At 42.1% G+C, this 14,175-nt stretch overlaps 1 protein-coding gene and 1 pseudogene across 4 annotated transcripts; both read left to right on the top strand.

Moving 5' to 3' along the window:
• The first annotated feature begins 3,811 nt into the window (after positions 1-3,811).
• Positions 3,812-12,301, top strand: LOC310762738 (gastric triacylglycerol lipase-like). Of its 3 annotated transcripts, none has more exons than XM_083614210.1 (11): positions 3,812-3,930; positions 4,632-4,681; positions 5,984-6,096; positions 6,643-6,760; positions 8,209-8,407; positions 8,714-8,823; positions 9,159-9,295; positions 10,482-10,628; positions 11,151-11,222; positions 11,313-11,381; positions 11,975-12,301. In XM_083614210.1, the coding sequence occupies exons 3-11, from the start codon at positions 5,995-5,997 to the stop codon at positions 12,206-12,208; spliced, it is 1,188 nt and encodes a 395-aa protein (XP_083470336.1). In that variant the 5' UTR covers positions 3,812-3,930; positions 4,632-4,681; positions 5,984-5,994; the 3' UTR covers positions 12,209-12,301. The 3 variants fall into 3 exon arrangements, with proteins under 3 accessions (XP_083470336.1, XP_083470334.1, XP_083470335.1); XM_083614208.1 differs by having other exon boundaries at positions 6,643-6,766; XM_083614209.1 differs by lacking the exon at positions 3,812-3,930 and adding an exon at positions 4,461-4,537 and having other exon boundaries at positions 6,643-6,766.
• Positions 7,578-8,191, top strand: LOC310763257 (small ubiquitin-related modifier 3-like; annotated as a pseudogene). Its single transcript has 2 exons — positions 7,578-7,592; positions 7,689-8,191. The product of its transcript is annotated as a small ubiquitin-related modifier 3-like (transcript).
• Positions 12,302-14,175: the final 1,874 nt, after the last annotated feature.

The raw sequence follows: 14,175 nt of genomic DNA, 5'->3' as shown, positions 1-14,175 counted from the left end.
TTGGTAATTTATTTATTTTTTAAAGTTCAGTAGTGGTTTATAATAAAAAGGAGGAGGGACTGAGTGACTGAGTTTCCACTTGTGACTCCTAAACACAGGTATTTGGAGGCCTATAGGCCTATACAGTGGTACCTCAGGTTAAGTACTTAATTCGTTCCGGAGGTCCGTACTTAACCTGAAACTGTTCTTAACCTGAAGCACCACTTTAGCTAATGGGGCCTCCTGCTGCTGCCGCGCCGCCGGATTATGATTTCTGTTCTCATCCTGAAGCAAAGTACTTAGCCCGAGGTAATATTTCTGGGTTAGCAGAGTCTGGAACCTGAAGCATATGTAACCTGAAGCATATGAAGTACCACTGTACTTCAGAAACCATTTGAAAGTTCCTAAAGAATCTGTTTAGATATCAGTATTATGTGCACCAAAGTAACTTGTATCAAATAATAGTTACCTGGTTTCTGTTTTTAAGCAAATACTTTTCAGTGTATTTTTTTAAAAAACTACAATTGTTGTAAACTGTTCCAATTTAAAAACAAAACAAAACAAATTAGCGGTATATAACTATTTCTTAGAAAACAAATAAGTAAATACTGTAGCGAGTTTGAAACTGTGGCATGGAGTAGCTGCAACTTTCAAAGGCTATTGAAGGCAGCTTATTAAGTACTTGCTTTTGTTTGTGCAGAAATAAGTTTCAACCCTGTTTCCTTTTCAAAAATGTGTAGATATGCATGCTGGATGTGCACTGGAAATCCAAAACTTACTTCCTTAGAAACAGCTGAGTGATTATGGAACAAGCTGGCACTCTTTGATTGGGCTAGGGGATGGGAGGGAAGCACGATGCAGTTCACATTTAAGGATGAACCTGCCCTATTTTCACTTTCCAAAACAATGTGCAAACAAGACGCAGCCATCCTGGGAAATTCAAACTTCTCTGAGCTTTGCTGTGCAGTTTTCTAGCCAAACCATATGTATAAAAATGCACACCAGGGCAAAATGTGCACATATGCCTATATTAGTGAGAATAACATACAAAATGCATTATATTAGGGGAAACCACTTTGAAGCAGCAGCAGCAGCAACAACAATGATGATGATGATGAGGTACCCCACCCATCTGACTGGGTTGTCCCACCCACTCTGGGAGGCTATTTGTATCTATATTTGGGGGAAGTGCATAGAAAAATGGGTATATTAGGAGAGGTGCATGCCAAAATTCTGATGAGCATTTGTGAGGACTAATTCTCTCTGCCCCGCCTTGCAAACTGGTATGCTAACATAGGGGACTGAATTTAAGATGATAAAAATTAGAAACAGAGAAATTGAAATTGACACATTGCCCATCCCTAGTTGAAGAGTTTAGATTGTGCTTAACACTGAATTCAGCAGGACTAGAAAGTGCTTAACTTGGGATATGTATCCAGTTCCTTTTTTATTATTAGAACTATGCATTGGTTTGTGAAATTTGTATGTATCTATTGTGAATGAGAAATATTCGTCTCTGTGTGAACTGGTACTATGTACAGCCAGAAGAGGGCAGGCGTATCCTTTGGAATTGCTCTTCACAGTTGCAGTAGCAAATTAGTCGATGCAGTTTAGCTACATCTCCGTACAGAAGAAAGTGCTAAGTAACATATATTTATTCTCTCTCTTGCTCTCTCTCTGTGTTTTCTATACTTTAGAGATCTCTCAGAAGTGTATTGATTGCAGAAGCGTATTGATTGTTTTAGAAGCATATTGATTGTAGAAGTTAGGCACTGTGACACTTGCACACACTTTTCTTATGCTGTCTCTTTAATCACATGCAACAAATTCCCGGTTTGCAGAATTGGGGAATAGAAACAACTAGGCAAGTGTAGAATATGAAACCCAGACTCGCACTGAGGAAGCCAGGGCACTTAAATAATTTTTTGTAAGGTAGACACAGTGGCCTAAAATATCAAGCATGATATAAAAGAAGAACTGAACCTGGTCCTTGGTTCTGACCCAAGTATTAAATGTATATGTGTATGTATGTGTGTGTGGCTTGGGAGTTGCACAGTCAGGGAAAAAACAATGCTGTCCAGGGTTGTAAAGACTGCAGAGAGAATAATTGGGTGCACTCTTCCCACCTTGGATCAAATCTATGCTGCCAGGTGTCATAAGAAAACTGTAGAGATAGTGCAGGACAGTGCGCATCCCGGAAATAATCTCTTTCAGCTTCTGCCTTCTGGAAGAAGGTACAGGGTTATAAAGACTAGGACTAGCCGCCTGAGAAACTGTTTTTATCCAAATGCGATTTTGGTTTTAAACACAGTGTAAGGTAGTCTCTGTAGGAGTATATGGTATTTAATTATGGGGTATCAGAGTTTTTAGGGGGTTAACCAGGCTGGGATAGCTGGGATAGCAGGCTTGTTGGTTTTTGAATGTCTGATGTAGATTTTTAAAATTTTGTTGTTCTGTATGGGACAATGACAATAAAGTTTATAGTATCGTATCGTATATAAAAACATTGTGATACTAGCAGTTTTATTTTTCAAGCTGCAACAGGCCCGTTGGGCAGACCAACCGTGTGTTGCAAAGATGTCTGCAAGCGTGACCTGAAGGCTGGCAACATCAACCCCACCATGTAAGAACCCCATGCAGACAACTGCAGTGCCTGGAGACAGTCAGGTCGTGTATGCATGGCAGTGACCAGAAGTGGAATGACTGCTGGAGGAGTGCAAATAAATGCCATAGGGCATCCGAAGCACCACAACCAGGTGCCTTCATTTGCCCCAGCTGCAACAAAACATGTCTTTCCCATATGTCCATCTCTACAGCAGCAGCGGGCGCTGCAACTGTCCAACAGTTTGTCTTCACCCCCCAGAGGCACTCCCTCCATTGTCGCCTGAGACAGATGGATACCAACAACATATCTTAAAGGCAGCCAGCAGAGGTTCCAGGTTTTCACAGGTCCAGACAAGAATCTCAGTACCTGCAGATGCATAGCCTGGTTGGGCTGGGTTGACTCGATCAGGCTGGGGCTTGGGATGACTTAATCCTTGGCACTATGGTTGCTTCTCCTCTGTGTTGCTGCCCGCTGGACCTCACCAGCCCCAACCCCTGGAGTCTATGACCTGAAATGGTGTAGTGATGAATAGACGACAGAAGAGCAAGAAGGCCATACAGAAAGACTGGGCCAAGTCAAGTCAGTTTATTGTGTGTTAGCAGACAGCCATTCTACACATGAAAACAATAACAAAAGTATTATTATTATTATTATTATTATTATTATTATTATTGAGATTTACATTTCTGCTTCTTAATTTTTAAATTTAATAGCACAGATTTTTTTGAAGCAGGAAATTTGAAATTTAATAGCACAGATTTTTTTGAAGCAGGAAACTTAGATATTCTGAAGTATATACTACATCAGACAGCAGAAAACAGGTCTTTGCTAGGGATCAGCTTCCCTTCTGTGATCTTAACAATGGGTAAATATACCTGCAATTGTTTCTAAGATCATTATAAAAAGGGCATTCGTGAATTATATCTTCTATTGACTAAACCACAAGCTCTGTCCTTCTTAGGAATTCCTTTGTTTCGGCCCATCCAATCTGCTCGTGGAAGGACATTTAATCTTGCCGATGTGAAGGCTACCCTCATTTTGACGTTTGGTAGGTGGGGGCATTGCAGCAGGTTTTTTTTTTTTTTTAACTGACTTAGCTGAGTTTGCTTAGCACCACCAGCAGCAGCAGTTGTTTACTGCTCTGGCTGAACCTTTGCTTCTTTTCCCCCATTTTTTAAAAAGTGCTTTGTACATGGTGCAAAGGTAATAGTCCAATGCTATGTCTGGCGTGGCAGTCAGTTGTAGGGGTGCAACTTGGCAGTGCACTGAATGCTAGTGCCTGGGCTGTCAGCCTGGGCAGATGTCTGACCTTACTGACACATCCTTATCCCACCAGTTGTCCACAGGTAAGAACAGGGGGAAACCCTCACAGAGTTTCCCCATTCCACTGAAGGATCACCACAAGGCTGTGATTTTGAAACAGCACGATTTACTGATTTCTTCATTCTCTTATTTATACAAACCCTGCTTTTTTAAGATTAGCTTTAAGATTAATGTTAATCCTAAAATTAACTTTGAGATTAACATTAACCTTGTTTGACAAAAACTTTCAAAATAGCCTCTGGAAGCCAACAATTAATTGGCTGTCCAAACGTAATTTGCGTAGCTGTTTGACAATAGCTTAGGAAAGCATGCAACTGCTGTGATTTATGAGCTAACCTTTTCATGAAGGTTAACTGGGACCCTGTAAAGATGTTAGATGTATCATTTTTTAAAAGTGTACTTAAATATTTTTTGGGAGGAGGAAAGGGGGATGTAAGCAGAACCGACCCAAGTGGTTGCTTAAACTGTAAGAAGATCTTATCTCAAGTGGCTTGTTGTCTTTTGATAGCCAAGACAGTGTCACAGTTATTTACGTCACCCCTGCATTCTTCTCCCCTCCCTAGCCCCTGAGCTCCACAGTTTATATATTAGAAAGGCTCGGTCAACAAGAGACACAGTTTATTCTAAACGGTATGTAGTGAGAGAACTGTGGCTCCCTTTGGCCATCTTAAATGTTTTAGCTCTGCCCTTCATTAGGTTTACTTGCGTTTTCTGACTTTTGCAGGTGCTGCTGTTTTTGCAGTTGAACCATTTCGAAGCATCGGATCTTCAGAGGTAAGGTTCTCAGAACTTTCCAGGGTGTGTATAAGTGTGTATACGGTTAGATCGGAGATGTTTTTAATACTAGATTTATCGTTCACACACAATGTGTACAGCACATGGATTCTGCTGATATAGGTGTAGAAGATGTCCTCTCTCTACACAGAGAGGAGCAGATTGACAGAAAACTGATGGTCACTGCCTACTGCAGAAGAGAGACCTATGATATATAATGTGGAAAATGTATATGGATGGAGAAAACTTGAGTTACAGCGGTAGCCATGTTTCATACAAGGGCCAAACGATATGGTACGTTTAGCTCCATATCTGTGCCTTTAAATGCAGGGCTGGTTTGTTTGTTTTACACAGATTGTAAGCATAGGGACCCTGATGCAGATAGGGACCCTAGCATGGTGTTAGGGTGACTTTAACCCACCTGCTGCAGTCCTGGTTCAGACCACCCAACCGACCCCTCAGTGCCTACAATCTGCATTGAGGAAAAACCCCTCTAATTTTCACTTCGATGAGAACTTATTTTTCCCTATTGCTGATCTGGTTTGCTGCTGTGTAGGGGGAAGGGTAGAAACCTAAAGGCACAGATACGCAGCTAATGTAACATGTTATTTGACAGGAAGTGCTTTGTTTATTTTTGTTATTGCAGAAGGGGACCAAATTGGAGGTACTGTTAATCTCTTTGTTCTTGCAAACTTTATTAAGTGGCCAACATTGCAATACTTCTTATCTGTTGAGTGTTGATTTCTGTCTAGGACGGTGTTCCTAAAAGGTAAAGGTAAAGGGACCCCTGACCATTAGGTCCAGTTGTGACCGACTCTGGGGTTGCAGCGCTCATCTCGCTTTATTGGCCGGGGGAGCCGGCGTACAGCTTCCGGGTCATGTGGCCAGCATGACTAAGCCGCTTCTGGCAAACCGGAGCAGCGCACGGAAACGCCGTTTATCTTCCTGCCGGAGCGGTACCTATTTATCTACTTGCACTTTGACGTGCTTTCGAACTGCTAGGTTGGCAGGTGCAGGGACCGAGCAACGGGAGCTCACCCCATCGCAGGGATTCGAACCGCCGACCTTCTGATCGGCAAGTCCTAGGCTCTGTGGTTTAACCCACAGCGCCACCTGCATCCCAGGACGGTGCTCCTAAGAGCAGTTAATTCACTTTTTTATTTGAAAACACTGTCGACTTACCTGAAGTGCAATGACCCGATGAAAGACGCCAAGCTGATTGTTTTAGAAGCCTTTGACGCATGTGAAGTTAGCTCAAACTCATCAAATTTGGGTGTGCTAATTAAGATCCATTCCCAACAGGCAAACAGACGATGTCGTGGGCTTCCATTCTCATCTGCTTGGTTTATGGCTCTGCATTAGCTCATGGACTTATTGGGGATAGATCGGTTGATTATGAAGCCACTTTAAATGCGGTAAGTAATGTAAAGCAGGGAATGTTCCTCAAGTCACAGAATGAGAGAAGCCCATTAGGGGATCAGTTAAATGGGTTCAGCCCACAAAATGTGTGACCTGTTCTCTGCCAAACACCATTCCACGCTGACTGAGCTCAGATCTACTCCAGGGGACACACGAGTTGGAAAGCTTCTAGGGGCCACAATGATTATTATCATTGGAAAAAGAGAAGCATCCCTAAAAAGAAACGTTATGAGGGATGGGTGAGGGCCAGATTATTACTACCATTGTTCTGTACAAAGAGGGTGAGGCAGATTCTTTTCTTCCCCCTTCCCCATACATGGTATGCTCCTTTCCTGCCTCCCACAACATTGTCAAAGATGTGAGAGGAAGTGAAAAAGAAGGGAATGCATGAGCAAGGCGTGCTCTCATTCACATGGCTGTGTCTGGATTTTACTCCTCCTCCAGACCCTATGAGCTGTGACAGAATACTTACAATACTTACTTGTAGCAGAGCCTTTTAAAGCTTCTCAAACTGATTTTAAATATTGTGTGTGTCCCTGTAGAAATCACTCATCGAGTACTGGGAATACCCTGCTGAAGAACATGATGTCACGACAGACGATGGCTATATACTTACCATCTTCAGAATTCCACATGGCAGAGCTGACAGGCCGGACCCAGGCGCGAGTTTGTACTATAAATTCTTATTTGCTTGATTTCCATTAAGACTTAACAATGCTTAAGAATTAATATGCTTTTAAAGGGGGAATCATTTCCCCCCTCCCTTCAATCTGTGTATAAATATCTAGTTTGCCTCCTGAATTTTAAAATTGCTCAACTTTCCTCTGCTCCCCACTCCCACTCATCTGACCCTTCTCTGTGCATGTCTGGGGCACTGAAAGTGGGGTTAAAAATTAGAGTGGCATCACTGCTACTGGGGACAGGTTAGCTCAGATAGAGCATGTCAAAATATTTGCAGCCAGTAGTTACAATAGACATACAGACTTTTCCAGATATGTATTTAGCAATAGATCCATAATCTAATATAGCAGCAAGTGATATATTACAGGACAAAAGTTACCATTGAGTGGTGATGTAAAAAATCATCAATTTCAATTATGACCTGCATTCATTGCATTCAGCACTGTTTCCAATCTGCAGTTCAGCTTCTGACAAAACTAAGTTATTCCTTTCACTGTCCTCTGGCAGAATTTTACATTACAGAGGTAATCATTTTATTGTTACATTATTCCACACCATTTATTTAAATGCAGAGGAAATGCAAGTCGTGTGTGTGTGTGTGTGTGTGTGTGTGTGTAGTAATCAATTACATATCATTTGTGGACTGAAAACAACAGCAAATGCCAATTATATTTGCTGGATTGATTTCTGCTCTGGACATGGGACTAAGAAGTAAATATCAACAATTTCTGCTTCTGTTTCCTATGGAATCCTCCGACATCATTGCCTTTGAGCTTGCCAAAGTTCAAAGATAATGATGGGAGGCCAGAAAGTGGGCGGGAGAGGAGAGTGCAGGAAGACGGGGGCTCCGAGCATGCGCGGACTGGCTCCTTGAGAGGTCCCTGCCTGACGCGACACCATGTCCTAGGAGAAGCCCAAAGAAGGAGTAAAAAACGGAGAATGACCATATCAATTTAAAAGTAAAACAAAATGCAACACACCACTAAGTAAACTAATGAAGGCCTATTGTGAGAGGCAGGGTTTGTCAATGAGACAGTTTATATTCAGACTTGATGGACGACCAATTAATGAAACAGATACACCTGCACAGTTGGAAATGGAAGATGAGGATACTATTGATGTGTTTCAACAGTAGACGGGTGGCATGTGCTAAATATCCTGTCCTTTTAGGAAGAGGAATGTAAAAATTCAACTCACTTTATCATCTGTCCTTGGATGTGCTATTAAATAGTAAACAAATGAACATGCCAATCATACAAGAATCTTCTCATGTTCTGAAGACATTTATCCAAATTCTTTCCCTGTCCCTGATATCCTGTGTGTGCAAGTTGAAGCTGCACCTGTGGAAAATTACTGCATCATAAAAATGGGCCCAGTCAAAGCATCCCCCAGATTGTTCAGTGTCCCTCTCTTTTCCTTTCTTTCAGGGCCAAGGCCAGTAGTATTTCTGCAGCATGGCTTGCTTGTAGATGCTGCAAACTGGTTTCAAAACCTTCCTCATAACAGCCTGGCATTCATGCTAGCTGATGCTGGCTATGATGTTTGGCTAGGAAACAGCCGAGGGAACAGCTGGTCCAGAAGACATCACTTTCTTTCACCCAGATCAGTGGAGTTCTGGGAATTCAGGTAACCTGATTGTTGCACAGCAAAAGTGTGCAGTCTGGCAGCAGCATTCTTGTCCCAGCTATAAAGCTCTCATTACAGACAGCCACACATTGGAGAATGCATTGATCACATCAGCATCTATTGTGCTGAAAAGATCATAATGTTAGGCCCTCTTCTCTCAGTAACCTCAGAGTATCTGCAGTTACTGAGCACAGTGCAAATGGGAAGATAATAGTCCTGACATAACATTCTGGAATTCAAAGAGTCTGGAAAGTCCTTTGTTATCCCCATGAAGCCAGCTTAATGTGGATAATATTTCCCCCCCAGCTTTGATCAGATGGCAAAATATGACCTTCCGGCATCTATAGATTATGTTCTGCAGAAAACTGGACAGAAACAACTGTTTTATATTGGCCATTCACAAGGAACCACCATGGGTAAGTTCAAAAGCTTGCAACTTAACCAGCAGGTACACGTAAAACTTATTTCCAAATAGGCAAGCCTAGATTTGCAACCTATTTAAAGGTTCCTATTTACATTCACTCTGCATAGCCACATGCAGTGAAATATGAAGTTGTAGATGACAATTTTGCTAAACTTGTTTGCTTGTAGTTGTGTGATGGGTGGGGTGTGGGGTCCTGGCTTTGCCTTGTCCCTAGAAGCTAAAATGTCAACAAACCAGTTCTTCAAGTTTACCATTAAACTCCACCCCCCCCATAGTTCCTTTCTTTGATGACAAAACCTGTTCCTCTCTCCTCTTTCTTCCCCTCAGCTTTTATAGCTTTTTCTACCAATCCTCGACTGGCTGCAAAAATCAAGCTGTACATTGCCTTGGCTCCCGTTGCCACAGTTAAATATGCTAAAACTCCTCTGGCAAAGCTCTCTCTGCCTGATGAAGTGCAAATCAAGGTATGCCGTTCTTCTGAGTCTTCACTATACAGATCCAGAGCGGAATACCCTGTAGCGGTAAACAATTTAGTGCTGCTGCGGCCTAAGAACCACAAGAGCAACTCCTTACCCTTTAGCACTGTGTGATGCCTGACAGGCTGGGCATCAACACCTGACGTGGGTTGGGCAAGCATTGGAGCTGACAGCCTCTTTTTTTCTCTGTGGCCTGGCACTGTGAAGTGAAGCATGGCGGCAGTCGTAGTATCGGGTGGCTAGGTCTGCAGTGCCTTCACCGCAGCTGCCCATTTCCTCTGCTGCCTGCCACTGCCAACACCCATCTCTTGGTAAGCTTCGGGTGAAACAACTGGGAGGCTGTGAAAGGGCACCACCAGAGGGCACTTTGGCCAGGCCCTTATTAAACCTTGCAGTGGCCCCGTGAAAAAAGTGCATCAGTGGACAACTTTGCCTTGTAAACTAGGCAGACGGTTGGTTTAACTCAGCACTGGCTATATGTTTTTGACTTGAGGACCACATTCACTCATGGCTAAGCCTCTGGGGGGCCCCATGCCAACAGCGGTTGTGGACAGCAGTGGGTGTGGCCACCTCACACTCTTGCTCACACACTTATCCCATGCACACACAGGATACACAGTGCAGGTCAGCTGATCTGTGCAGGTCAGCTGAGAAGGAGGAGGATTGTTTCCTCACACTCCATCAAATCTGCTGACCAGGGAGGGGATGATTTGCATCTCCATTCAGGTGCATTCTGTCTGCTTTAAGTCCTGCCCCCACCTCACTTTGTTCCTGCCACTCTTGGTCTTTAACTTTTCAGGACTTTAGGATTGTCCTTCATATATGATGTACAATTACTTTAGATTTTACCGCATTACACTGAACGTTGTTGTTTTAATATTGTACAAATGTTTGTATTTTCATTTGCACTGGAATCCATGTGCAGATGCCTTTCCAAAATTTTAATCAATTAATAGATAATATAGTCTATTAGAAGGGCTCTCTTAAGGCCCACATTTCATCGCATTCCAATAGTACTTAAACTAGAGACATTTGCCATGCAGAGCAGTGTCTGTGCCTGGCCTATCTTAAGTGCTTATAATATGGGACTTTTTAGATCATATTATCACTCTACGGAACTGGAATAACGAGGATTCTGTATCCTTAACACAAGTGTCACTTTGAAATTTTGCAGGCCATGTTTGGAAGGAAAGAATTTTTACCAAAAACTTTTTTTGGTTCTTTGGTTGCTGCTGAATTTTGCGGCCGAAACTTATTGGCCCCCATTTGTGGCAACCTCCTGTTCATGTTGTGTGGATTTAATGAGAAGAACCTAAACCTGGTGAGTAGAATTTTTTAATATATGCTCTTCTGCATTCTCAAGACTATCTGTTCCATCCACCTACTCCTCCTGAATCGCATGTATTATGAAAAGCAATGGCCTCACTCAAGTATAGACCACTTAAAGACCAAGGAAGGAGCCTGAACATGCAACTGAGTAGATGGTGCCTGGCTTGGATAAACAGAGACACATTATCTGTCTGGTTCTGTCTAAACCAAGTACCTCCGGTCATCCAGATATTGGACTACAATTCCTATGATTCCTGACCTTTGAACATGCTGTCTGGGGCTGATGGGAGTCCAACAATGTCCACTAGGTTCCCCATCACTGGTCTAAGCAGTCGAGGCAAGAAGGGAACAAACTGCAATCATACACAAAATTTCAGCTGTCTTCAGGCCACAGTTCTGTACATCACTGCATGCTCGTTTAGCTAATCCTATAAATATTGTTATTCTGAGTCACTTGTTTAACCTTTTCGATGCCTGGGTTGGGTTGTGAAAAAGAAGCTGTTTTATCTTTCAGAGCCGAATAGATGTGTATGCAGCCCAAGCCCCATCTGGAACATCTGTGCAGAATATAATCCATTGGAAGCAGGTATGGTCCACCGGAAATATTAACCTCCCCGTCTCCCATTGTTCCTTTTCTTGATACATGCATACATTTGAGATTCTCTTCTATCTGCAGAGCGTCCTTGGTGGTAAACTCCAAGCTTATGATTATGGATTGTTTGACAACCTAGCTCGTTATGGCAAGGTAGAGACTTTTCCAACTTTTTCAGATTTTGTTCCAAAATGAAAATAAAAATACTGAAAGTTTGCAAATGCCCTTACTATCTCCACTGCCCTTAAAGCATTGAATGCCATGCTGTATTTATTCTAAAAAGCAACTGACAGGTGACAGTGGGGCAAGGGTGAGAAGGCGAAAGAAAGTAGATTGTTCAAGAGAGTAAGCTGGCTTACACTGCCTGATGAAGTGATTAAAACATTGAAGTGATTAAAATTAATTAAATAATAATAATAATAATAATAATCTGTACCTTTTACCAAACAACTAAAGTAAAACAAGCTAATAAAAAAATGCTACAGGATCTCAATCTGTTTTTTGTTTTTTGTTATTTTAACTTTGCAGAAGTATTAGATTATTGTTGTTAACTCTTATTGATTTTTTAAAAAAATCCCCTTTGTAAACCAGATTTAGGGTTCTTCTTGTTTAACAGTGCATAACTTTTATGAAATATTTCTTTACATTTCTTCCCCCTCCCCTTACACATAAAAAATGGACAAAACTTTGCTAAAATCTTATTCTGTTTCATTTGAGCTCATTTTCTCTTTCAATCTTTTTTAAAGGTTCAACCTCCTGAATACAATATAAGGAATATGAATGTAACAACAATAGTCTGGAGTTCTGGAGAAGATTGGCTTTCTGGCCCTGAGGATGTCAATATGTTAATCCCCAAGATCAAAAACCTTCTTTACCACGAGTATATTCCTGAGTGGAATCATCTGGATTTTGTGTTTGGTCTTGATGCTGCTGATCGAATGTATTATAAAATCATTGAGAATTTAAAAGAGAACCTTTAAGGAAATGTTTCTCTTGGAATAGGAACAAAGTCCCTTTGCTTTCCTGATTGTCTGATTTTTTAAAATAAAGAAATAAACTAATACTTTATAAAACTTTCTCATAGTATTACTGTCTCATAGTATTACTATCACCCCACCTCAGATTTAAATGCACATCAGTCAAATTGGATTTGATAAATATATTACCCAATTTATACATCACCCAGGACATTCCTGATGATGATGATGATTTATTGAATTTATATACAGCCCTATACCCAAGGGTCTCAGGGCAGTTCACAGAATAAAATCAAGATATAAAACAATATAATAACTAATAAAAATAAAAACAATAACCCAATACCCCTGCAAACCACATTTTAAAAGAGCATAGGTTGTAAATCAGATCAATCAACAGCCTGGTTAAAAAGGAACATTTTTGCCTGGCTCCTAAAGGTGTATAATGAAGGCACCAGGCGAACTTCCCTGGGGAGAGCATTCCACAGACAGGGAGTCACTGCAGAGAAGTCCTGTTCTCGTGTTGCCACCCTCTAGACCTCTCAAGGAAGAGGCACATGAAGAAGGGCCTCAGGAGATGATCTCAGGGTCTGATATCTCCTGCCCTGCTGAATTCTACCTGAAAATCATGGAGAATGGCCTTTTCTGTGGTGGTTCCCCATTTGTGAAATGCTCTCGCCAGTGGGGCTTGCCTGGCACCATCATCATATATCTTTAGGCACCAAGCAAAAGCTTTCCACTATTTTATTGTAATATTGTGCGCCACCTCAGTCTCCACGCGTTGCAAGATTCCAGGGTTTTTGGATATGTGGCACAGCAGAGACTCTGGTGTCCTCACGATATGCAGTTTATTTACACATATATAGTGGTACCTTTGTATTCGAGCAGCTTGTCTCTCGAACAAATCGACTCCCAAACACCGCAAACCCAGAAGTAAGTGTTCTGGTTTGCAATTTTTTTTTGGAAGTTGAACGTCTGATGCGGCTTCTTTTTGAGTGCAGGAAGCTCCTGCAGCCAATCAGAAGCTGCGCCTTGGTTTTCGAACGGTTTCGGGAGTCGAACAGACTCCCAGAACAGATTAAGTTCGAGAACTAAGATACCACTGTATACAACCTGAGCCAACAATGGAGGGGTTCACAGCATCCACACCCAAAAGGGGTCTTGTTTCTGTTAGAATTCCTGCTCCATGATTGCAGTCATGGGATTGTTGTCTTTCACATGACGTGGTATGTTTTGACTCCACAGAGTGGGATGTGATGGAGACAGGATGTTTGTGTTACTGTGTTCCATGAAGTGGGACTATTGTCCTTTGTTCTTTTTTCCCTTTGCTGTCTGATGCTAGAGAGAGGGGGAGCCATGTTGCAGTGCTCCGTGTGTGTTTATATGCAAATAAAGTAGATTAGCCAAAATGCTGAGTTGCTGAGGTCCGTCACGCGAAGCTGTGAAGACTCTGAGGATCCCTAAGTGTGCCGGTGATGTTCGGGCTGAAGAAAGCTTTTGAAGCTCCTGAACGATCAACCAGGAGGGAGAGAACATGCCAATTGGGCATGTGTCTCTGCCAGGGTCCTACTCGAGTGTAGGCTGAGCTCCTAACAGTTTTCCCCATAGTCGCAGCCTTGGATTCAAACGTAAATCAAACATTGCTCTTCAGCGTTGCTCTGACTCTCTCTCCAGCTTGCTGTTTTACCTCAAGGTCACATCACTCCACTCTCATCTCTTGTCTTTTGACTTTCTGAAGCTAGCAGCCAGCTGAGGGAATGCGTGGGCAGCCAGACTAACACATCAACATGGAAAGTTAACCTGGCTTATATTTTCACACTTGCTGGATCCAGGCTTAGAATGACATAAAGCCTAGTCCCCAACCCACACTGTCAAACTCATGACAGTATCAATGTGATTTATTATTATTATTATTATTATTATTTGGTTGTTTGGTTGGAAGTTGCTCTGGGTTGCCCTGGGCAACATAA

The sequence above is a fragment of the Podarcis filfolensis genome, assembly GCF_964270895.1.
Source record: "Podarcis filfolensis genome assembly, chromosome: 5".
In the NCBI taxonomy this organism is placed as follows: Eukaryota; Metazoa; Chordata; class Lepidosauria; order Squamata; family Lacertidae; genus Podarcis; species Podarcis filfolensis.
The sequence above is the reverse complement of the archived record's forward strand: the minus strand, read 5'-3'. Positions and strand labels throughout refer to the sequence as shown.

What these genes read in the sequence shown, in the direction of transcription:
- LOC310762738 (XM_083614208.1), top strand. Translation starts at nt 5,995, where the DNA reads ATGTCGTGGGCTTCCATTCTCATCTGCTTGGTTTATGGCTCTGCATTA. An exon ending in ATGAAGCCACTTTAAATGCG is followed by an intron (nt 6,097 to 6,642) that starts GTAAGTAATGTA and finishes GTGTCCCTGTAG; the next exon opens with AAATCACTCATCGAGTACTG. An exon ending in ACCTAGCTCGTTATGGCAAG is followed by an intron (nt 11,382 to 11,974) that starts GTAGAGACTTTT and finishes TCTTTTTTAAAG; the next exon opens with GTTCAACCTCCTGAATACAA.